Genomic DNA, 24,890 nt, shown 5'->3' with positions numbered 1-24,890 from the left:
CATGGGCATGGCCAAGATTGTATGGAAAACTAGAGAGTAGGGCTTGGTGTCTTTATCTTTAGCCTCCCATTTTAGGATCCTTTCTCCCAAACCAAGCTCTGGATGTAACACGGACCTCTCTACTCAAATTTCCAGGTTCGAATGGAATATAAAAAGTGGTTTAGTGGGATGCGGAAAGGGGTAGAAACTGAAAGCACTGAGATGTCTCGCTCTACTACCCAAACCAAAACGGTAAGATCAGCTCCTTCTGAGTGCTTTATTGGAATCCGACATCTCATGCCTCTAGAAGCTTTCTGGTTCCTTGATCTGAAAGAAAAGAGAAATTGCATTAGGTTCCTGTATTATGCAGCTGAAGTTTCTGGGTTTTGAGACCAAAACCAGAACCCACCCACCCTTCCTTTCTTCCTTCCTTCCTTCCATCCTTCCTCCCTCCTTTCTTCCCTCCCTCCCTCCTTCCTTCCCTCTTTTCCTCCTTCCTTCCTTTTCTCCCTTTTTTCTTGCTCTCTCTCAGTCTCTTCCTCTCCCTCATTCCTGGTTTCCCTCTCCTTCCTTACGTTTTATTTCTTTCTCACTCTCTTTTACACCATCTATCTTTTTCTCTCCCTTCCTCCTCTCTCGTTTCTAACTCTCTGTTTCATTCTTCCTATCACTCCCTCCTCCTCTTCCTCTCTCTTTTCATTTCTTCCTTCAACAAACATCCAAGGGATATTTAACAAAAAAAGTTTAATTTATTAACAACACTCATTTAACACATATTTATTGTCCACTATGTGCCAGGCATTGTTTAGGTGCTGGAGAACCATCAGTGGACCCACTGACAGTAGTCCTTGACCTCACAGAGCTAACATTCTAGTTGGGTGAGGGAAGTGACAACAGACCCCAAAAAGTGAATTTTATGGTATTAGAAAGTGATAAATGCTTTAGAAAAAATAGAGCAATGGAGAGCAGCCAGGAATGACAGGGTGGGAGGATTCCAGTTTTAAATAAGGTGACTACAAGAAGCTGGCACTTGACCAAAAATCTGAAGGCTGTGTATGATAAAAACGACCTCCGGTTTGTGAAATTACCTAGATTTGGAGGGCTAGGAAGAGACTCTTTTTGTTCAGAAACCACAGATTCCTAAGTGCTGTGACTCGTGAAACTGGGTTTGCCCCTTGCGGCAGCCTGAATGCTAAGACCATGGAGCTATTACAAAGATATGAGCTTTATTTGGGACAGAGAGCTTCTTAGCTAGGGTAGCACTTCTCATTGTGAAGATTAAATGATGTCAAATAAGTTAAGCGCTTAGAAGGCTGCCTGGCACCACAGGAAGCCCCTGTAAATGTTTGTGAAAAGATCAAATAAAATAACCATTATTAGATGGTGGAGTTTTTTTTGGAGGAGGATGGGAAGTTGTAATGTCAGATATTGAGCTTTGGACCTAACAGAAATCCTAGCTTGTCATCTCTGGGCAAGTTAGAAGTTTTAGTTAATTTCTCTTTCACCTTTTCTCCTTATTATCTTCCCCGCAAGTAGGAAGAAGTGGGGAAGTCCTCAGAAATCTTTCATAAAGGAGGCACTGCATCATCTGCAGAGTCAACCAAGCAACCGCAGCCACAGGTTCATCTCGTCTCTGCTGCTTGGCTAAAGATGAACTGACCTGGCAAATGCCATGGCAATGACCCGGAAGTTACCGCTCCTTTCCGTTTGTCTACGGCGCCCCTGTGGTCACACATAGATTGGACAAATGCCACTATTTCTAGCTTTCCTGTGAAAAGTCCAGGCTCATTCACCTATTTTGGCTTTTTATGTTCATAGAAAGAACAAGACATTTGGGAGAATTCTTAGATCCAGAGTCCAGTAGTGTGGCACGTGCAATGAAGTGTTGGAAGGATGCATTTTAAAGATGGCGGGCGGGAGAAGCGGATTTTCTTCTTGCAGCTACTGCCACCTTGCCAGAAACTCACTAACTGGCATCTGGATTCAGCTCATAGTTCCCTTTCTGGCCTCTCTGCTGTATTTTATGCTCCCAAAGATCTTACATTAACACCCCACATTCACATAATTCAACAATTTTCATATGGATCAGTATTAAAGAGGGTGTTGCATTTTGCAATACAAAAATGCATTATCAGGTGCTGGAGAGGATGTGGAGAAATAGGAACACTTTTACACTGTTGGTGGGACTGTAAACTAGTTCAACCATTGTGGAAGTCAGTGTGGCGATTCCTCAGGGATCTAGAACTAGAAATACCATTTGACACAGCTATCCCATTACTGAGTATATACCCAAAGGACTATAAATCATGCTGCTATAAAGACACATGCACACATATGTTTATTGTGGCATTATTCACAATAGCAAAGACTTGGAACCAACCCAAATGTCCAACAATGATAGACTGGATTAAGAAAATGTGGCACATATACACCATGGAATACTATGCAGCCATAAAAAATGATGAGTTCATGTCCTTTGTAGGGACATGGATGAAATGGGAAATCATCATTCTCAGTAAACTATCGCAAGAACAAAAAACCAAACACCACATATTCTCACTCATAGGTGGGAATTGAACAATGAGAACACATGGACACGGGGAACATCACACTCTGGGGACTGTTGTGGGGTGGGGAGAGGGGGGAGGGATGGCACTGGGAGATACACCTAATGCTAGATGACAAGTTAGCGGGTGCAGCGCACCAGCATGGCACATGTATACATATGTAACTAACCTGCACATTGTGCACGTGTACCCTGAAACTTAAAGTATAATAATAATAAATAAATAAATAAATAAAAAACCAAAAACAAAAATGCATTATTATCCTAGCTTAGGGGTGTATTGTCACTGCGCAGGCTCTTTTGTCCAAGACACTGACATTTTCCCCATTTTCTTTGCCTGAGACTTTTTTATTTATTTATTTATTTATTTTTGAGACAGGGTTTTGCTCTGGTTGCCCAGGCTGGAATGCAGTGACATGATCTCTGCTCACCGCAATCTCTGCTTCCCAAGTTCAAGAGATTCTCCTGCCTTAGCCTCCCGAGTAGCTGGGATCACCGGCGCCTGCCACCACGCCCGGCTCATTTTTTGTATTTTTAGTAGAGACAGGGTTTCACCATGTTGGCCACGTTGGTCTTGAACTCCTTGTCTCAGGTAATCCACCCTCCTTGGCCTCCCAAAGTGCTAGGATGACAGGTGTGAGCGACCTAGCCCGGCCTGCCTGAGACTTTTGGAACCTACATGTACACATGGGTTAAAGATCATTTTGTTTTCTTAGTGTCCTCTTGAACGTGTCCCAGTACAAATGTCTGGAAACAAAAAACGTGAGTCATTCGGACTCGTTTTTTCGTTTTACCAAGTCTAATTACTTTTACAAAGTTACTGGTTTTTAGGTATGTTTTCAGCACATTAATAAATGTGTGGATGATTGTTATGACAGAACAGCTCCAAAAAGATTTTAAATGCTAATGACTGTCAATGTTAAAATAAGCAAGAGTCATCATCATTTATTTGAAGAAATTTCAAACCAGGCGCGGTGGCTCATGCCCGTAATCTCAGCACCTTGGGGGGCTGAGGTAGGAGGATTATTTGAGGCCAGGAGTTTGAGACGCCCTGGAAAACATAGTGAGACCCCATATCTACAAAAAATTTACAAAATTAGCTAAGCACAGTGGTGCATTGCTGTACTCCCCGCTACACAGGAGGCTGAGGCGGTAGGATTGCTTGAGCCCCAGGAATTCGAGGCTATAGTGAGCTATGATTGCACCACTGCACTCCAGCCTGGGAGGCCGTGGTACTCTGTCTCAAAAAAAAAAAAAAAAGAAAGAAAGAAAGAAAATCATGTGAGGTCTTCTTTTGGGGTTGCAGACAAAGGGTTGAGGACTTTTCTGCTTAATTAATGCAAATGTCTCCTCCATAGATATAAACATAGTAGTGTACATCCACTCCACCTGCTGGCTTTGAAGTTATGGGATTCGTTTGGAAAAGGGAAAATGAAGGGATATTCACATGGTTGCAAAATGTGTGCATGCAGCGCAACTTTTTGTTTTGCATAATTTCAAATGTACACGAATAAAGGCTTCGTAAAATGCAATATTCCTGGGCAGCTGAGAAACCCTTGTGCCGAATTCCTAGTCATGTTGCGATTGCTCTCTGGTCCATGGCAGTTGAAGAAAGACAGAATAAATAAGCCATGTATTCTAGGTGTTGCAGATTTGAATTCAGACTCCTCTATTGGCCATTTTTCCTCCCTTCCAACTTGAAGGCTGCTTTCTTCTTTTTTTCTTTTTCTTTTTTTTTTTTTCTTTCTCTCTCTCTCTCTCTTTTTTTTTTTTTTTTTTTTTTTTTGATGGAGTTTTGCTCTTGTTGTCCAGGCTGGAATGCAATGGCATGATCTCGGCTCACTGCAATCCCCGCCTCCCGGGTCCAAGTGATTCTCCTGCCTCAGCCTCCCGAGTAGCTGGGATTACAGGCATGCGCCACTACACCCGGCTAATTTTGTATTTTTAATAAAGATGAGGTTTCTCCCTGTTGACCAGGCTGGTCTCGAACTCCTGAGCTCAGGTGATCCGCCCGCCTCAGCCTCCCAAAGTGCTGTGATTACAGGCGTGAGCCACCACTCCCAGTCGGCTGCTTTCTTTCCTTCCTGCCTCTCTCATTCTTTTCCATTCTTTTTACGAGCCAATCTGGCTTCTGCTTCCTTCAAAACCGATTTCTTATTCAGGCTTTCAAATAAATCCATCTTTTAAACTCAATTTATTCAGGTCTGTACAACATGACTTACCCCTCTACATGGTGTGCTGTTTCACAGATGATGTCACGTGTGTTTGTAAATCCTGCCTCCCTGAATTAGAAAATTCGTGAAGGCAAGAATGGCAGAGATGATACATTAAATATTCTCGGCCTCCACCTAATTATTATGTCTCAAACTCTGCGCTATTGATATTTTGGGCTGGATAATTTATTTATTTATTTATTTTCTTGCGACGGAGTCTCGCTTTGTTGCCCAGGCTGGAGTACAGTGGCGCAATCTTGGCTCACTGCAACCTCCGCCTCGTGGGTTCAAGCGATTCTCCTGCCTCAGCCTACCGAATAGCTGGGACTACAGGCGCATGCCACCACGCCCAGCTAATTTTTGTGTTTTTAGTAGAGACGGGGTTTCACCATGTTGACCAGGATGGTCTCGATCTCTTGACCTCGTGATCCACCTGCCTCGGCTTCCCAAAGTGCTAGGATTACAGGTGTGAGCCACTGCGCCGGCTGATAATTTCTTATTTGTAAGGGGTTGTTCTTTGTATTGTAAGGTGTTTAGAAGCACCTTGGCCTTATTCAGTAGGTGCCAGTGACACTTCCCCACCAGTCATGACAATCAAAAATGCCTCCGGGGGTGGGGGGTGCGGTGCCTCACACCTGTGATGCTGTCACTTTGGGAGGCTGAGGTGGGCAGATCAATTGAGACCAGGAGTTCGAGTTCCAGCCTGGCCAACATGGTGAAACCCTGTATCTACTAAAAATACAAAACAAATTAGCTGGGTGCAGTGGCTCACGCCTATAATCCCAGCTATTCAGGAGGCTGAGGTGGGAAGATTGCTTGAACCCAGGAGGCAGAGGCTGCAGGGAGCCGAGATCATGCCACTGCACTCCAGCCTGGGCTACAGAGTGAGACCCTGTCTTAAAAATATATATTTTTTTATTTGAAAATATATATTTTTTATTTGAAAAAATATATATTTTATTTGAAAAAATATATTTTTTAATTTGAAATATATATATTTTTATTTCAAATATATATTTTTTATTTCAAATATATATAATGTATATATATAATGTGTATATATATAATATATATATAATATATATATATAATGTGTGTATATATATATAATATATATATAATATATATATATAATGTGTGTATATATATATATATAATGTATATATATATGCTTCCAGACATTGCCACCTGGAAACAAAAATGCTCCCAGTTGAAAACCATTGGTCTAAGGATTAGTTTATAGGTAAGGACAAAGTTGCAGTAATAAATACGGATGTCTGAGGTGATTTAGGGCAAGAAAAATGAGAAAAACAATAACTCTGAAACGTGCTATTGTGAATAGCACAAAACGTGAAAGTTTTCAGTTAGTGAGTCAGACCCAGTTCCAATATCCAGGGATTAAAATTGTATAATATTAACATAAGTTGGTAAAATGTTTCTATTCAATTACAAGGAACTAGGGGAATAACTGAATTCTATCTTATGTTAGCTTTGAACTTCCCTGGGATTGGGTGTCCTGCTGAGGCAGGAGAATTGTTTGAACCCAGAAAGCAGAGGTTGTGATGAGCCGAGATCACGCCACTGCACTCCAGCCTGGGCAACAGAGCAAGACTCCATCTAAAAAAAAAAAAAAGGGAACAAACAACAGATACCAGGTCCTTCTTGAGGGTGGAAGGTGAGAGGAGAGGATCAAAAAACTACCTATCAGGTAGTATGCTTATTACCTGGATGATTAAAAAAAGTCTGTGCATGAAATCCCCATGACATGCAACTTACCTATATAACTAACCTGCACATGTAACCCTGAACCTAAAATAAACGTTAAAAAAAGAAGTCTAAGTGAATGGCAGAAAAAAAATTTTTTTTTTTTTACTAAGTGAAATGCTTACTGGAATGTCTAAGAAGTTTGCAGTATCATTAGAAACAATACTGTTTTTTGAATGCAGTTCAAAATCTCATGACAATGAACTTCAATCAAGTATCTAAGGGACTCATAGCTTTCTTTTTCATATTTGATGGTCATGAGCAGAGTAGCTGGTACTGTTGCTGCCCGTTCCTAATTTCCTTTTCAGCCCCCATCCCCTTCTCCAGAAAACTGGTTTCAGCTGAACAGGAAGTGCTCCATCTGGGAGGTGACGCACTGCCCTACCATTGTCGGGGCAATGTAGCCAATAATTGACTGACACAGGCATAAACAAGGCTGGGGCCCTTGACTCAAAGTGAGACCAACTCTGAGGTATGACTCATGCTCCAGCGCTCCCCGGAGATCAGGCTGCAATCACTTCCAGCTGAGACCATAGCCTTACCCTCCAACTTCCCAACCCCATCCTGACTCCCTCACTTTTCTCCTCCAAGCACTCCCTCAGTAAATCATGGGCACCACAATCCTGGTCTCAGGCTCTGCTTTTAGGACACCTGACCTCAATCACTTATTGTCATTTTATAAATAGTAATATTAGTAATAGAATGAGCACAGGGTTATTGTTACTGGAAAATTAAACAAAAGAGATCTGTTTTGAAGATTCTGAAAATCAGAATCTGTTATTTATAAAACCAAGAGTGATCACTTCAGGACACAGAATATCAGAACAGTGTTCTGTTGCTGTGCAGTAGATAGACACACTCTCTTTCCTGGATATATGCATTTAACAAATATTATTAACCCAATCAGTGACCCCAATCTTCTGCTGGATAGTAAACTTACAGAGATAAATGAGACAATGAACTCATCTGATATTGATCCAACATACCAAGTATTACAAATAAAAAGTTAATAACTTTAGGCAAAATGGAACAGAAAGGTCACATCAGGAGGCAACCAGATGGCTTAGAACTGATGATGGAAAGATTTTCTGGGAGCAAAAATTAAATAAACTTCAAATTACTATATTGCTCTATTTATTTATTTTTTCTTATGAGATGGAGTCTCGCTCTGTCGCCCAGGCTGGAGTGCAGTGGCGCGGTCTTGGCTCACTGCAAGCTTCGCCTCCCAGGTTCACACCATTCTCCTGCCTCAGCCTCCTGAGTAGCTGGGACTACAGGCACCCACCACCATGCCTGGCTAATTTTTTTGTATTTTTAGTAGAGACGGGGTTTCACCGTGTTAGCCAGGATGGTCTCTATCTCCTGACCTTGTGATCCACCCGCCTTGGTCCCCCAAAGTGTTGGGATTACAGGTGTGAGCCACTGCACCCAGCCGAATTACTATGTTTCTAATGGCTACTTTTAAAATTATTTTATTTTAAATTTTTATCTATTTATTTATTTAGAGACCAGTTATGAGACTGGCTAATTTTTGTATTTTTGGTAGAGACAGGGTTTCGCCATGTTGCCCAGGCTAGTCTTGAACTCCTGGGCTCAGGTCATTCACCCACCTCAGCCTCCCAAAGTGCTAGGATTACAGGCATGAACCACCGTGCCCGGCCTCTTTTTTACAGTTTGGGAAAGTTTTGGCAGCCCTTGTATAGTGAAAAATGTTTGTCTTTAATCAAACACTAACGGGAACATATAAATTTCTTCCCACTTATAACCTACTACTAATTTTAAAGTCACTTATGCAGTAGAGTGCTAAAATTTTAGCTCAAAGATGTTCATTACAGTGTTGCTTATAGCACTGAAAATTTAGAAGTGATACAAACTTGGTTTAAATACTTTACGACACATAAACACCCTAGATTACCATGAAGACCTTCAAAAAAAAGTTTTAAAATATTTGGGGCTAGGTGCAGTAGCTCATGCATGTAATCCCAGCACTTTGAGAGGCTGAGGTGGGTGGATCACCTGAGGTCAGGAGTTTGAGACCAGCCTGGCTAACATGATGAAACCCCGTCTCTAGTAAAAATACAAAAAAAAAATTAGCTGGGTGTGGTGGTGCATGCTGGTAGTCCCAGCTACTCAGGAGGCTGAGACAGGAGAATTGTTTGAGCCCAGGAAGTGGAGGTTGCAGTGAGCAGAGATTGTACCACTGCACTCCAGCCTGGATGACAGAGTGAGACTCCATCTCAAAAAAAGAAAAAGAAAAAGAAAAAAAATATATTGAGTGGCTGAATGAAACTTTTAAAAGACCAAACTATATACTGCTTACAAGAGACTCACCTCACCATTAAAGACAAACAGAGTGAAAGTGAAGGGATGGATAAAGATATATCATGCAAAGAGAAACCAAAAGTGAGTGGTATAAGTCATACTTATACCAGATAAAATTGATGATAAGTCAAAAACTATAACAAAAAGAACCAAAGAAGATCATTAGCTAATGTTAAAGATATAGCAGTTCAGTGAACCCAGGAGATGGAGCTTGCAGTGAGCCCGGATAGCACCACTGCACTCCAGCCTGGGCGACAGAGCAAGACTCTGTCTCAAAAAAAAAAAAAAGATATAGCAGTTCAACAAGAGGCTATAACCATCATCGACATATATACACCCAACGCCAAAGCATCCAAATATATAAAGCAAATGTTATTATATCTAAGGGATAGATAGACTGCAATTCAGTACTTATAGGGGACTTTGACATCCCACTTTCAACAATAGACAGATTGTCTAGTCAAGAAATAAACAAATACACATGGATTTAAACTATTCCATAGACCAAATGGGCCTAGCACACATTTACAGGACATTCCAACCAACCACTGAAGCGTATACTTTCTTCTCAACTATACGTGGAACATTTTCTAGGATAGATCATGTTAGTGTCCATGTAACGTCTTTTTTTTTTTTTTTTTTTTGAGACTCTCGCTCTGTTGCCCAGGTTGGAGTGCAGTGGCGCAATCTCAGCTCACTGCAACCTCTGCCTCCCAGGTTCATGCCATTCTCCTGCCTCAGCCTCCCGAGTAGCTGGGACTATAGGTGTCTGCCACCATGCACAGCTAATTTTTTTTTTTGTATTTTTAGTAGAGATGGGGTTTCACCGTGTTAGCCAGGATGGTCTCAATCTCCTGACCTCATGATCCACCCGCCTGGGCCTCCCAAAGTGCTGGGATTACAGGCGTGAGCCACTGCGCCTGGTCAGAACAAGTCTTAACATATTTAAGAAGATGGAGATCATATCAAGTATCTTTTTGGACCACAGTGGAATAAAACTAAAAATCAACAACTATAAAAACCTTGGAAAACTTAGAGCTATGTGGAAATTAGACCTTATGCTCTTAAATAACTGATGGCTCATTGAAGAAATTAAAACGGAAATTAAAAAATTCCTTGACCAACGAAAATGGAAACACATCATACAGAAACCCCTAATACATAGCAAAAGGAAAGTTCATAGCAATAAACACCCTACCTCAAAAAGAAGAAAGGATTCTAATAAACAACCCAACTGTGCACCCCGAGGAATTAGAAGAATAAGAACACAGTAAGCCAAAAATTGGTAAAAGGAAGTAAATAATAAGACTGAGAGCATAAATAAAATACGGACGAAAAGCAAGTCAAAAAATTGATGAAAAGAAGAGTTGGTTTTTTTGAAAATATAAAATTGACAAACCTTTAGCTAGACTAAGAAAATAGAGAAAATACCCAAATAAATGAAATAAATACAATATAATATTATTAACTATAGTCTTTATGCTGTACATTAGATTTCTAAACTTATTTTTCCTACGTAACTGCAACTATGTGCCCTTTGACCTACTTCTCTCCATTTCTCCCTCACCCCATCCCTGTTCCTCATAACTGTTATTCTATTCTTTTAGTGTGTTTGATTTTCTCAGATTTCACATATGAGATCATGCAGTATTTGTCCTTCTGTGCCTGGCTTATTTCATTTAGCGTAATGTCCTCTAGGTTCATTCTTGTTGCTGCAAATGGCAGGAATCTCCTTTTGTATGGCCAAATAATTTTTTTAATGATTTTTCTTTTCAGAAGCCAATTTAAAAATTGTTATTGATGAGTTTACTTCCATTAAAACCAGTAAAGTATAATTTTAATAATTCTAGTTTGGGAACTATAAAATACTTAAATTTAAAATACTTTTTAGGTTCTAAAATAATACTTTTCAATGTTTCAATGTTTTTAACTACTTCAGTGTTTGAGGGGGAAGCACAATAGAGGTGGTCAATACATTTTTTTTTCTGAGACAGAGTCTCACTCTATCACCCAGGCTGGAGTGCAGTGGCAGGATCTCGGCTCACTGCAACCTCCGCCTCCCGGATTCAAGCGATTCTCCTGCCTCAGCCTCCCAAGTAGCTGGGACTACAGGCGCCCGCCACCACGCCCAGCTAATTTTTGTATTTTTAGTAGAGACGGGGTTTCACCGTGTTAGCCAGGATGGTCTCGATCTCCTGATCTCATGATCAGCCTGCTCCGACCTCCCAAAGTGCTGGGATTACAGGCGTGAGCCACAGCGCCCAGCCAATAAATATTTTTTGAGTGAATGGATCTGTAATTTTCTGTACACAATTATTTGGATTATAAGATAGCAAAGTTATTTCACATTATATTTATGGGATTTGCAGCCACTTAGGGTTTTCCATATATAATATCTGTACATATTTATGGGGTACATGTGATATTTTGTTGCATGCAGAGTTTGCAATGATAAAGACAGGGTATATGGGGTGTCCACCATCTTGATTATTGATCATTTCTAGCTTTTGGAATCATTTCAAGTTTTCTCTGCTAGATATTTTGAAATATGCAATACAGTGTTGCTAACAATAGTCACCCTACTCTGCCAGTGAACTTCAGAACGTATTTCTTCTACTCATGCATTTTTTTTTTTTTTTTTGAGATGGAGTCTCTCTCTGTCACCCAGGCTGGAGTGCAGTGGCACGATCTCGGCTCACTGCAAGCTCCACCTCCCGGGTTCACGCCATTCTCTGCCTCAGCCTCCCTAGTAGCTGGGACTACAGGCGCCCACCACCACGCCCGGCTAATTTTTTTGTATTTTTAGTAGAGTCGGGGTTTCACCGGGTTAGCCAGGATGGTCTCAATCTCCTGACCTCGTGATCCGCCCGCCTCAGCCTCCCAAAGTGCTGGGATTACAGGCGTGAGCCACCGCGCCGGGCCGCATTTTTTTTTTTTAATTGTCTCCTTTCTCCCTCTAGCGGAGACATATGAGACCACAAGGGTAAAAAAATGTACCAAGTGTAGCTTGACGTGTGTAGTACGAAAAAAATCCTGCATGGAGGTCACAGCTTTATCCACTTACCTTAGAAATATAGAGCTTCTTAAGGTGACTATATTTCAGACCAACATGTAACACCATTGTACAGACAGACAAAGCCTTAGGCAAATCTTCTATCAGGAAAAAACTTTATTCAAGTAGTACAGAATTTATTATCCTGATATCTCAGAAGAAATTGAGATCAAAATTCTTTCTTTTTACATTCCAAATTGTTGCAGTCCAATGCAGAATGCTGATCATACTTTGGTTGTTGTATCCATCAGCAATTGCTACAAATAAATGCTTCATAACAAATAACTCCTGATACTCAGTGTCTGAAAAATGATACTTTCTTGCTGCTCCTCAGTCTGTTTATGGGTTGGCTGAGCAGGTCTGCTGATGTTGGCTGGGCTCTCTCCTGTGATTAAAGCAGCAAGTTGGCATGGTGGCTGGCTGAGGACAACCTCCACCGGTGTAACTGCGGTGACTTACCCTTCATTCTGTGTTTCTCATGTCCCTCCAGCAGGCGGGCTTGGGCATGTTCACATGGTGGGGGTAAGGAAGCAAGGTGAGCAAATGTAATCGTGTAACTGGTAAGAAGGATTACACATACGATTTTGAAACTTACGTTCCAGTCACATTTCCTAACCTTCCACTGGCTGCAGCAAATCTCAAGTCCAACCCCAGAGTCAGACAAGGAGAGAGTTACAAAGTTACAGGAAAGGGATGTGGCTAGATGGAGACCATTATTGGGCCCATTGATGCCATTGACCTATGACAATTGGCTATGGATAGGAGCAGTGCCATCTCTTGCTTCCATCTCTCTAAGAACTAGCACCTCTGTATTGAGCACTCCGGATAAGCCAAGCGTTGAAGACTAATTTATCATAGATGAACTCTTGTTCACAAACATGTGTCCCACCTCCCAAGTTAGGCTGCCAAGAATAACAAAGACAGAGCCTCCCTCAAGTGAGTTTAATGTTGTTAACAAATTGTCCAGTGCACGATATGACTGAGCTAATTGAATCCTAACTGCTTAGGTGACTCAGAGTAAATATTATTCTAGTCTCTGTAATCCTAAACTAAGTATTCCTGGCATGAAAGGAAGAGAAAAAGGGGAACAAGGCATCTGGAGAAGGAGCTTTATGGTCAAGAGCTCAAAACCCAGCTCAACGACCTATGTGGCTGTGTGATCCTGGGATAGTCACTTAACCTCTCTGAGCTTCAGTTCCCCTGTCTCTAATCATTCATTAATTCATTCATTCAACATATTTATTGAGACGCTACTTAATGCAAATCTCTGTACTGACGAAGCTCACAGTCTATGTTGGAGACACCCAACAAAAAGAGAAATCATAATACAGGGTGAGAAAGCATGAAGCTTTTTGGCACACACAAAAATAATGCCAAATTCTACTGTAGGAGATTCAAAGAATGCTTCCTAGCGGAGGGGATGACTACACTGCAACTAAAAGAGACAGAAGACATCAATTGAGTTTTCAGGGAAGTTATTCTAAGAGAAGATGCAAAGGGTCCAAGTCAAGAGGAAGACATTTTTCTCTGGCTTTAAAGACAAGCTCTGCTGTCAGCATGGCAAACAGAAGAATGTTCTACAATAGTGCTTTTCAGACACCCATGGTTATACTCATCCCCTGGGGATTTTGTTAACATGCAAGTCCTGATCTAGGAGGTCTGGAGTGGGGTCTGAGATTCTTCTTTGCTTTTCTAACAAGCTCTCAGGTGATGCTGATGATCCAGGGACCACGCTTTGGATTGGGAGGTTTTAGAGTGTCCATAGAAGTGAAGATACCTGCATTTAAACCTTCATCTTCTTCTCTCCCAAGCTCAAGAATTTAAGGATGGTGGCTGGGCGCAGTGGCTCATGCCTGTAATCCCAGCACTTTGGGAGGGTGAGGCGGGTGGATCATCTGAGGTCAGGAGTGCAAGATCAGCCTGGCCAACATGCTGAAACTCCATCTCCACCAAAAACACAAAAATTAGCCAGGCGTGGTGGTGCATGCCTGCAGTCCAGCTACTTGGGAGGCTGAGGCAGGAGAATCACTTGCACCTGGGAGGCAGAGGTTGCAGTGAGCCGAGATCATGCCACTGCACTCTGGCCTGGGCAACACACCGAGACTCTGTCAAAAAAAAAAAAAAAATTAAGGGTAGGTAGCGATAACTGTGACAGAGAAAATCCTAAATCCTAGCCAAGTCACTAGAAAGTTTCTAGAAAACAGGGAGGTCTTGGTTACCTGAAGGACCCCAGGAAACCAAAGCACTTTCCAAAGACTGTTGTCACCAAGTGCTTCAACCCTCCAGGAAGTGCTAGAATTCTGCTACATCAAACCTCTCCCTACTTACCAACATAATTATTTTTAAGTCTTTGTGCCAAAGTAGCTTATCTGTCTATGTGCCATCTTGGTTCCCTGGTACTCTCATTACAGTTTTACTGACCATTTCTTTAAAATCACAAAGAGTCTTTATCCTAGGGTAAATCAGTCAGACAGGTGACAAATCATTTATTGAGAGGTTCTCTGTGTCAGGCGTATGATAGGCGCTGGAGGGGCACACTTAGAACCATGCGCCAACAAGGGCAGGAGAAAACAAAATGGTAGTCAGGTGTTCTTGGTCATGCCACTGAATTGGGGTCAGAAACTCTGGAATTGAAGGAGTCGCAGAGCACGAAGATAAAATGGTCGTTTGGAGCAGAAACACCTGATTTCTCATCAGTGCATACAACCACAGGAAGACGGCCCCCAACATTCTTCCCCAGAGGGTTCTGGGGCTGGTGGGATCCTCATTTCCATGTTAAGCTGAGAAGAGATTTCAGGGTAGGCTCCTGCAGGAAACTACTGTCCTCAACTGTGGCTCCATAGCATATTTGAAAGCAAGAAAGGACTTTAACCCTGTGAGAGAGAAAAGAATTTCCTCAGAGTCTGCAGCAGAATTAATACAAACGTGATTCCAAGGGTCACGTCTACAGGGACAGAAGTATTAAAAATACAGTAACAAAGACTAGAAGGATAAATATTAAAATGTTAAATGCGATTGTCCCTAGTGTGGCAGGCAGAGTTGGAAAACCCAAAAGCCATTCTCAACCTCCTCAGCATTGACAGCGCCCACTCTGGACTTTAGGAAGCCAAACAGCTGTTGGTTCAAAATTTTTTGCCCATATGAGCGGTCACATAATACACTTCTGACCAATTAGGTAAAGGGAAATCTGAGAGTTTTCTGGGCTTTCGTTTACTGTTAAAGACAGAGACATGAAAGAAGGGCTTTCTGGTCCTGTGCATCCCTCTTCTTCTTGACTTGAACATAGTCATGATGTCTGGAGCTGTGGCGGCCATATTGCAACCATGAAAATACAATAAAATGTCAAGATGTTGATGGTGGAATGGAAAACTGGGGAAAACCCAGATTCTTAGTTTAGAGCCTTTACAACACCACTAAGCATAGAACCAGCAACACCAGCAATATTAGCAACACCTAATTCTGGACTTCTTGCAAGGAAAATCATTTCCCTATTTAATTAAGCCACTGGATCTAAGGTGCTTGCATCCAAAAATATGACTCACTGGGATCTGTATGTGGTGGGATAACGGGAAATTTTATTTGTTTTCAATGCTTACAACTGTTTTCTAAAATGTTCTATACCTATACTGTCTTTTTCATTAAAACTATAGTAAACTGCATTATGTTTAAAAATGTATTGCCAAGAGAATATGTCATCCATGATATGGACAATTTTTCCAGTGGGGTGATTCCTGTGGCTCATTTTGAAATCACTGGACTTAACCTCTATGACATTCGGTTTCCTCATAATGAAAATAGACCGGCTGGGCGTGGTGGCTCACACCTGTAATCCCAGCACTTTGGGAGGCTGAGGCAGGTGTATCACCTGAGATCAGGAGTTCGAGACCAACCTGGCCAACATCATGAAACCCTGTCTCTACTAAAAATACAAAATTTATCTGGGTGTGCTGGCGGGCGCCTGTAATCCCAGCTACTTGGGAGGCTGAGGCAGGAAAATCGCTTGAACCCAGGAGGCAGAGGTTGCAATGAGCCAAGATCGCACCACTGCACTCCAGCCTGGGTTACAGAGCGAGACTCCATCTCAAAAAAAAAAAAAAAAGAAAAAGAAAAAAGAAAGAAAGAAAGAAAAAAGAAAATAGAGCAATGATACCTACCTCACTGGACTTCTGCAAGGCTTAACACTGAGATCCTGCTATGTCCGAGGCACTCTTCCAACCCCATTGCATACTAGTTCATCTAATATCTGGTATAACTTTCCAAGGTAAGGATTACCATTATCCCCATTTTATCAGTGAGGAAACTAAGCTATAGAATTATTATTTACTCAGAAAATATTCACTAAGAACTTACTGTGTGCTAGACAGCATTTTAGGGGCATGGAATACATTGTTGAAAAAAATAAGACATTCTAGTGGGAAAACCAGCTTTGCCTCCATTTGCATATTCATTCCAATATTTCAATATTCCTGAAAATCTACATATATAAATGTTATCCATAATACATAAAAATTTTCTCTATATAAATATACATGTGAAGCTATCTATATTTATTTAATTAATTTTTTTTTTGAGACGGAGTTTCACTCTTTTTGCCCCGGCTGGAGTGCAATGGCACAATCTCTGCTCGCTGCAACCTCTGCCTCTTGGGTTCAAGCAATTCTCCTGCCTCAGCCTCATGAGTAGCTGGGATTACAGACACCTGCCACCATGCCCGGCTAATTTTGTATTTTTAATAGAGACGGGGGTTTTGCCATGTTGGCCAGGTTGGTCTCGAACTCCTGGCCTCAGGTAATCTGCCCACCTTGGCCTCCCAAAGTGTTGGGATTACAGGTGTGAGCCACCACGCCCAGCCGGTATCTATATTTAAACTTACATCTTACATTTATATGTATATAATATTATACATTATATGTATATAGTAAGTGTATATAAATGTATTTTATAAACATAACATATAAATATGTATTATTTTTAATATGTTACACAATTCATATACAAATGTATCTATGTAAATCTGTTATAAATTATATATGTCTTATTCTTGAAATTTTATTTAAATAGAGAGATAGATAATGTGTGTGTGTCTGCTAATATATACATATAAATCCCCAGTCTTCAACTCCATACTTCATCCATGAGCTAACTAGGGTGGGCACCCTCAGCTCCCATTCAGTACCCAACACGTGGCAGAGCTGAGTGTCACCAAGAGGCCGGCACCTCCCTTGACCAGCACCCGCAGGGAGCATGCAGTCTCTCACCGTCTTGGAAGCGGATGGCATGGAGGACAGCAAGATCCTTGAGGTCTGGGACTGGGAGCTGGGCTTCGTCTTCCCAGTGATCCACCTCTTGTATTCTTCTCGTACCTGGAGAAGGAGACATATCATCCAGATGCAGGGAAATGGTCCAGTGACAGGGATGTTGGGTGGAGGGATGCGGTGGGGAAGGGGGGAGAGGGGGATGGGAGGAGGGGGATGGGGAGGGCAGCAGCTACACACCTGGCCGTTGAGCAGACAGTGGATGAGGAAGATGAAGGCCCCCTGCAGGCTGTTGATGATGGTGAACAGGTAAGCCATGACACCTGCCACAGGTCCAATCTGAAAAATGCCCAGCACCCAGGAGCAGCCCAGGATGAAGAGCTGGGCAAAGGCCTTGAAGGTCAGTAACCTGAGGAGAAGATGTACAGCATGTAAGGCTCTGGGAGGTGGCTATTGTCCTTGCAGGCCACGCTTCCAGGAATGGTCTGAGGCGGCCACTCTCCAATTTGCTACCTAGGTGTGGACAAATGTAGGGTGGGGTCTCCAAGCCTAGGTGTTGGAAAATCAAATCCTATAGACATTTAAATACAATCAGGCTGGGTGCGGTGGCTCAAGCCTGTAATCCCAGCACTTTGGGAGGCTGAGGTGGGTGGGTCACCTGAGGACAGAAGTTCGAGACCAGCCTGGCCAACATGGTGAAAACCCATCTCTACTAAAAATACAAAAATTAGCTGGGTGTGGTAGTGGGTGCTTGTAATCCCAGCACTTTGGGAGGCCAAGGCTGGTGGATCACCTGAGGACAGGAGTTCGAGCCCAGCCTGGATAACATGGTGAAAACCCATCTCTACTAAAAATAGAAAAATTAGCTGGGCATGGTGGCAGATGCCTGTAATCCCAGCTACTCAGGAGGCTGAGGCAGGAGAGTCGCTTGAACCTGGGAGGCGGAGGTTGCAGTGAGCCAAGAGCGTGCCACTGCCCTCTAGCCTGGGTGAGAGTGAGATTCTGTCTCAAAAAAAAAAAAAAAAAAAAAACAAGGATTTGCCACTAGATAGTGGCAGTCACTGCCCAACACTGTGAATGCACTAAAAGCCACCGAGTTACACGCTTTAAAATGGTTAAAATGGTGAATTCCATCTGATGTGAAACTTATTGCTTACATTTTCTGCTATGTGTATCTGTATGTATCAACTTTGTTTTACCTTTTTGTCTTTTTTTTTTTTGAGATGGAGTGTCGCTCTGTCACCCAGGCTGGAGTGCAGTGGGGCGATCTTGGCTCACTGCAACCTCCACCTCCTGGGTTCACGCCATTCTCCTGCCTCAGCCTCCCAAGTAGTGGGACTACAGGCACCCGCCACCACACCTGGCTAATTTTTTGTATTTTTAGTAGAGACGGGGTTTCACCATGTTAGCCTGGATGGTCTCGATCTCCTGACCTCGTGATCCACCTGCCTCAGCCTCCCAAAGTGCTGGGAATACAGGCATGAGCCACCATACCCAGCCTCCTTTTTGACTTTTGTACTAACTTTTCAAACATATTTAAAATGGATAAGGGATTGGATACCAAAGAAAAAAGAAGCAAAGAATGTTATTAGGTTACTGACAATAAAACCTAGATGATGGTTGCTGAAGTTTCTTAAAATGAACAGTAGTTGAGTGGGGAAGTTAGGAAACACAATTGATCTGTAAAAATATTTAAGAAGTCCCAAATCCCTAATAGAAAATATGTATAACAAAAATAATGAGATAGAATATTTCACGCATTAAATCAGCAGAAAATACATCAAAAACAATAAACTCCAATGTTGACAATGTTGCACGTAAATAGGTATTCTCATCGTCGGAAACAAATTTTCTGAAAATCAATTTACGATGCACATTCTAAAAGCATTACAGTCCAACCTCCTCTTCAGGCAGTTGGATTTGGGTAGTTTCATGTTTAGTGTTGTAATTAAATAACCACGGTGTGGAAGGATTTACCTACAAGGGTGCTCAAGGCAGTATTGTTTATACAGAGAACAAACCAAAACCAAAAACACATAGAAGCAAATTAAGTGTCCATGAATATGGTATGACTTAAATACAATGTGCTACAAATTTACACCATATTGTAGAATAATATCTAATTAAGGCAGAAATCATCAGGACATTCTTGAGAGAAAAAAAACCATAAAAAACCAAATAGTATGATTCAGTTTCTTGTAAATGTGCACACATAAGTATGCACAGAGAAAAATTAGAAAGTTTATTAAGAGTTGTAATATATGAAACACTCACTGTTCCTAGTAACCGTGCTAAATGCTTTGTAAGGCACCTAAAATAAGCAATGTTAATATCCCCATTCTGTAGGTGAGGTAAATGGGCTTCTGAGAGGTTATGTAACTTGCCTAAGGTCACACAGCTCGTAAATAGTTGAGCTGGACTTTAAGCGCCCAGATCTAGATGGTGTGATATGCTAAACAGACCTCATCACCTCTGTCTCAGGCATAGGACCCAGCACACAAAAAGTGCTCAAAGAACTTTTCTGGGAAGAAGAAAGAGGAAATTAAAAGAGGAGGGGAGGTGAAAGAGGGCTTTACCTGGTGTCTTTTAGCGTTGAGACTTCGGCATTAACACTGGAAAGCCTCTGCCTCAGGATCCACAGGGTCCAGGTCAGGAGAAGGGAGTTGATCTGCAAAGTCAAGCAGAAGGATGGAGAGACTGGATATACAAATAGACAAGGGCCAGAACACCTATACAAAGAGAACTCTGGGCTGAGTGTGGTGGCTCACGTCTGTAATCCCAGCACTTTGGGAGGCTGAGGCGGGCGGATCTCTTGAGGTCAAGAATTCGAGACCAGCCTGGCAAACATGGTGAAACCTGTCTATACTAAAATACAAAAAAAAAAAAAAATTAGCCATGCATGGTGGTGGATGCCTGTAATCCCAGCTACTCAGGAGGCTGAGGCAGGGGAATCACTTGAACCCGGGAGGCAGAGGTTGCAGACAGCTGAGATTGCGCTACTGCACTCCAGCCTGGCAACAGAGTGAGACTCCATCTCAAAAAAAAAAAAAAATACAAAAATTAAATTAGGCAGGTGTCCTGGTGCACACCTGTAATCCCAGCTACTTGGGAGGCTGAGGCATGAGAATCACTTGAACCTGGGAGGCAGAGGTTGCAGTGAGCTGAGATTGTGCCACTGCACTCCAGCCTGGCAACAGAGCAAGACTCTGTCTCAAAAAAAACAAAAAACAAAAAAACGGAGAATTCTGACCCACTATTTATAGCAACCAATCCAGAAAGCCAAAGAATGACCCCTGTAGCAATTGAACCAAGACAGCAGGACTTGGTTAGTAATTGACAGCTTCCTTAATTTTTGTCCCTACTTCCAACTTAGGACCAACAGGTAGAAGCCAATAGGTACCCCTAACCAATCACACAGGATACCCCACTCCTAGTTAGCCACCTACAGCTTGCCCATCCGTGCAACAGCCTCCAAGCAGGACTTACCTGTAGCCTTCTCTTTTTTTCCTCTATAAACCTTCCCCACTTCTCTGCCTGCCTTTGAGTCTGAGCCAACGCGAGTAATGATGGTAGCTGACTCTCGTACTACTGGACTACAGAAAACTCCGAATAAACAGCCTTTGCTTGTTCTCAATGGGGCAGTCTCTGTTTATTTTCCCAAAGTGCATCCAGTACGTTAGGACATAGACTGCAAACTTGAGTGGAGTTTATTATCTTGAGTTTATTATCTTCTAAAGCCCTCCCTCAAAAGCATCCCTGAGCAAGATATACATACACCTGGGGCAGGGTCTGTTCACCCAGGGCAATACTGACATTTGGGTCAGACCATTCTTGGTGTGTGGGGGCAGCGGGGAGAAGGGGGCTGCCTTGTGCACGGTAGGATGTTAACCAGCATCCCTGGCTTCTACGCACTAAATGGCAGTAGAACCCACCTCTCTAGTTGTAACAACCAAAAATGTCTTCTGGTCGGGAGCGGTGGCTCATGCCTGTAATCCCAGCACATTGGGAGGCCGAGGTGGGTGGATCACCTGAGGTCGGGAGTTCGAGACCAGCCTGACCAACATAGAGAAACCCCATCTCCACTAAAAATACAAAATTAGCTGGCCGTGGTGGTGCATGCCTGTAATCCCAGCTACTGGGGAGGCTGAGGCAGGAGAATCGCTTGAACCTGGGAGGCAGAGCTTTCAATGAGCAGAGATCACGCCATTGTACTCCAGCCTGGGCAACAAGAGCGAAACTCTGTCTCAAAAAAAAAAAAAAAAAAATCTTCACACTTTGCCAACTTCCCCTTAGAGGGAAAACCGCACCAGTGAAGAACCACGGCCCCAGGGGAATTATTTTTTCCAGATGAGTAGAACTTCCAAGAAAGCCCAATGTCCTTGAAGATTTGGGAATGGGTAAGATAAACATTGCATTACTATTATTATTGAGACGGAGTCTCGCTCTTGTCTCCCAGGCTGGAGTGCAGTGGCGCAACCTCGGCTCACAGTAACCTCTGTCTCCCAGGTTCAAGCAATTCTCCTGCCTCAGCCTCCTGAGTAGCTGGGATTACAGGCGCGGGCCACCACACCTGGCTAAATTTTGTATTTTTAGTAGAGACGGGGTTTCACCATGTTGGCCAGGCTGGTCTCGGACCCCTTACCCGAAGTGATCTGCCTGCCTTGGCCTCCCAAAGTGCTGGGATTACAGGCATGAGCCACCATGTCTGGCCAGCATCATCATTATTATTATTTCCATGATTGTTCATACCTAATATTTACTGCACTCTTGGCAATGCCTGGCATTGTACTAAGCATCTCAGACACATGGTTTGTTCATCATCACCACCACCTCAATGAGAGAGGTCTAAAGGGGAGAACTTGGCATTTCAAGGAAGTAGAATGTTGGCTGGTACAGCCAGAGGGCCGAGCAGGCAGGAAGAAGCCAGAAAGGGACCCTAGGGAAGTTGGGTAGGGCCAGGCAGTGAAGGATCTGAGGTGTCAGGCTCAGGGAGTGGACATCACCCTGAGTGCAATGCAGAAGCTATAGAACAGTTTCATGCAGAAGAGCATCAGGATCAACTTTGAGTTTTAGGAATCTCACTCTGAAAATCCCTCTCACTACAAAACACCAAAAATGCTGGAGGAACCCCAACAGACAGCCTTTTAAATTTATTTATTTATTTATTTATTTATTTATTTTTATTTTATTTTTTGAGACCAAGTCTTGCTCTGTCACCCAGGCTGGAGTGCAGTGGTGCCATCTCGTCTCACTGCAACCTCCGCCTCCTGGGTTCAAGCGATTCTCCTGCCTCAGTCTCCCCAGTAGCTGGGACTACAGGTGCGAGCCACCTTGTCTGGCTGATTTTTGTATTTTTTTTAGTAGAGACGGGGTTTCACCATGTTGGCCAGGCTGGTCTCGAACTCCTGGCCTCAAGTGATCTGCCCACCTCGGCCTCCCAAAGTGTTGGGATTACAGACATGAGCCACCGCGCCTGGCCCCAACAGACAGCCTCTTAAGCTCGTAAGAAAATAAAAACAAATCTTCAGAGGCCATAAATTAGACAGCAGTAATGAACCAGAATGCTGTAGCTGCCCTAAGGGTATTTCCTAAAATCAAGAATCTAAAACCTTGGAGATTGAATGGTCATTTGTGGAGTCGGAGGGGCAAGCCCTAGGGTCTGAAGAAGGTGTAGAGTCCACCAAATAAAATAAAGACCCCATTCTCATTGAAAGGGTGGACTAGAAAATAAAATTCTGGGCCGGGTGTGGTGGCTCACGCCTGTAATTCCAGCACTTTGGGAGGCTGAGGCAGGCGGATCACGAGGTCAGGAGATCGAGACCATCCTGGCTAACATGGTGAAACCCCGTCTCCACTAAAAATACAAAAAATCAGCCAGGCGTGGTGGTGCACGCCTGTAGTCCCAGCTACTCAGGAGGCTGAGGCAGGAGAATGGCGTGAACCTGGGCGGTGGTGTTTGCAGTGAGCCGAGATGGTGCCACTGCACTCCAGCCCGGGCAACAGAGTGAGACTCTGTCTAAAAGAAAAAAAAAAGAAAGAAAAGAAAAGAAAAGAAAATTCTGGCCAACAGAGGAAACAAGGTAACTGTTCTGTCTAGGCTTTGGATCTTAGTGAAGAACAAAGAGAAAACAAAAGAAGAGAGGAGAGAAACAGAGTGGGGGAAGCAGGGGAGAAGAGGGGTAAGAAAGAGGATGAGGGCCGGCTGCCAAGGCTCACACCTGTAATCCCAGCACTTTGGGAGGCTGAGGTGGGAGGATGGCTTGAGCCCAGGAGTTCCAGACCAGCCTGGGCCACATGGTGGCATGCACCTGTAGTTCCAGCTACTTGGGAGGCTGAGGCGGGAGGATCAACTGAGTTGGAAAGGTTGAGCCTGCCGTGAGCCATGATTGCACCACTGCACTCCAGCCTGGGCAACAGAGTAAGACCCTGCCTCAAAAAAACAAACAAAAAAAGGATGAGGATAAGGAGATGGAAGATGAGGAAGATGAGAGCAAAGAGGAGGAGAAGGAGGAGCGGAGAGATAAGAACCCCAGCTCTGGCCTTCCGTGGATTGGGAGTTCAGTTTTACACTACCTTTATAGTCTAGGAAGCCATGAGATGAGGCATTTATTTAAAATGGTTTCCGGTTGGTCATACCCAGTTTGAGTTGAATTGTGTCTCCAGAAAAAGGTATGTTGAATCCCTAACTCCCAAGATCTCAGAATATGGCCTTATTTGGAAATAGAATCTTTACAGAAATAATCAAGTTAAGATGAACTCATTAGGGCAGACCGTAATCTGAATGAAATATGACTAGTGTTCCTTTTTTTTTTTTTTTTTTTGAGACAGTCTCCCTCTGTCACCCAGGCTGGAGTGCAGTGATGTTATCTCGGCTCACTGCAACCTCCCCTTCCCGGGGTCAAGTTATTCTTGTGCCTCAGCCTCCCGAGGCTGGGACTATTGGTGCCTGCCACCACGCCTGGCTCATTTTTTGTATTTTTTAGTAGAGACAGTGTTTTGCCATGTTGGCCAGGCTGGTCTCGAACTCCTGACTTCAGGTGATCCACCCACCTCGGCCTCCCAAAATGCTGGGATTACAGGCATGAGCAACTGCACCTGGCCGGTGATCTTACAAATGGGAAAACTTGTTGGAGAGGGGTCTGGAACAGACCCTCCCTCGTGTTGTCATGGGGAGCGTGGCCCTGCCAATACCTTGATTTCAGGCTTCAAGCCTCCAGAACTGTGAAATAACAAGTCTCTGTTGTTCTAAGCCACCCAGCATGCAGTAGCTTATTACGGTGACCCCTGAAAATTAATACATGTCCCCCATTAAAAAAAAATCTGATAGACATCGCACAAAACCTCTGTGGAGGAATATAATTTCAAGCATTCCCAGGACTTAGATCAGTCAATTAAACATTACAAATGAAGCCAGGCACAGAAAGACACATTTCACATGTTCTCAGTTCTTTGTGGGAGCTAAACATTTAAAACAGGTGAACTCATGGAGCTAGAGAGTAGAACAGCAGTTACCAGAAGCTGGGAAGGATAGTGAAGGGGTGGGTGGGGAACAGGGAAGAGGGGATGGTTAATGGGTACAAAAAAATAGAAAGAATGAATAAGACCTAGTATTTGTTAGCAAAACAGGGTGACTATAGTTAATAATAATTGAATTGTAGATTTAAAAATAACCAGGAGAGGCTGGACACAGTGGCTCATGCCTGTAATCCCAGCACTTTGGGAGGTCGAGGCGGGTGGGT

The 24,890-nt window shown here is 43.1% G+C and overlaps 2 protein-coding genes and 1 long non-coding RNA gene across 4 annotated transcripts in view; 1 reads left to right on the top strand and 2 right to left on the bottom strand.

Moving 5' to 3' along the window:
• LOC101142995 (putative adhesion G protein-coupled receptor E4P) overlaps positions 1 to 4,077 on the top strand; it is a 43,117-nt gene extending 39,040 nt beyond the window's left edge. The window contains exons 16-17 of the mRNA XM_031004207.2: positions 136 to 231; positions 1,516 to 4,077. Coding sequence (XP_030860067.2) covers positions 136 to 231; positions 1,516 to 1,638 — 219 coding nt within the window. The 3' untranslated portion in view covers positions 1,639 to 4,077. The remainder of the gene's footprint in view (positions 1 to 135; positions 232 to 1,515) is intronic.
• On the bottom strand, positions 243 to 1,612 carry LOC129528867 (uncharacterized). The gene is made up of 2 exons (XR_008674131.1): positions 1,485 to 1,612; positions 243 to 306 (listed from the first exon to the last, which is right to left on the bottom strand). It is a non-coding gene; the product is annotated as an uncharacterized lncRNA (long non-coding RNA).
• Positions 4,078 to 14,354: 10,277 nt separating the features above from the next.
• ADGRE1 (adhesion G protein-coupled receptor E1) overlaps positions 14,355 to 24,890 on the bottom strand; it is a 59,658-nt gene continuing 49,122 nt past the window's right edge. For both annotated transcript variants that reach the window (XM_063701831.1, XM_063701832.1), the window contains 4 exons: positions 19,728 to 19,819; positions 17,392 to 17,560; positions 17,155 to 17,259; positions 14,355 to 14,769 (listed from right to left, as the gene is read on the bottom strand). In XM_063701831.1, coding sequence (XP_063557901.1) covers positions 14,764 to 14,769; positions 17,155 to 17,259; positions 17,392 to 17,560; positions 19,728 to 19,819 — 372 coding nt within the window. In that variant the 3' untranslated portion in view covers positions 14,355 to 14,763. The remainder of the gene's footprint in view (positions 14,770 to 17,154; positions 17,260 to 17,391; positions 17,561 to 19,727; positions 19,820 to 24,890) is intronic.

This window comes from Gorilla gorilla, chromosome 20, assembly GCF_029281585.2.
Source record: "Gorilla gorilla gorilla isolate KB3781 chromosome 20, NHGRI_mGorGor1-v2.1_pri, whole genome shotgun sequence".
NCBI lineage: Eukaryota > Metazoa > Chordata > Mammalia > Primates > Hominidae > Gorilla > Gorilla gorilla.
Note: the sequence above shows the minus strand (reverse complement) of the source record. Positions and strands in the feature narration are given on the sequence as shown.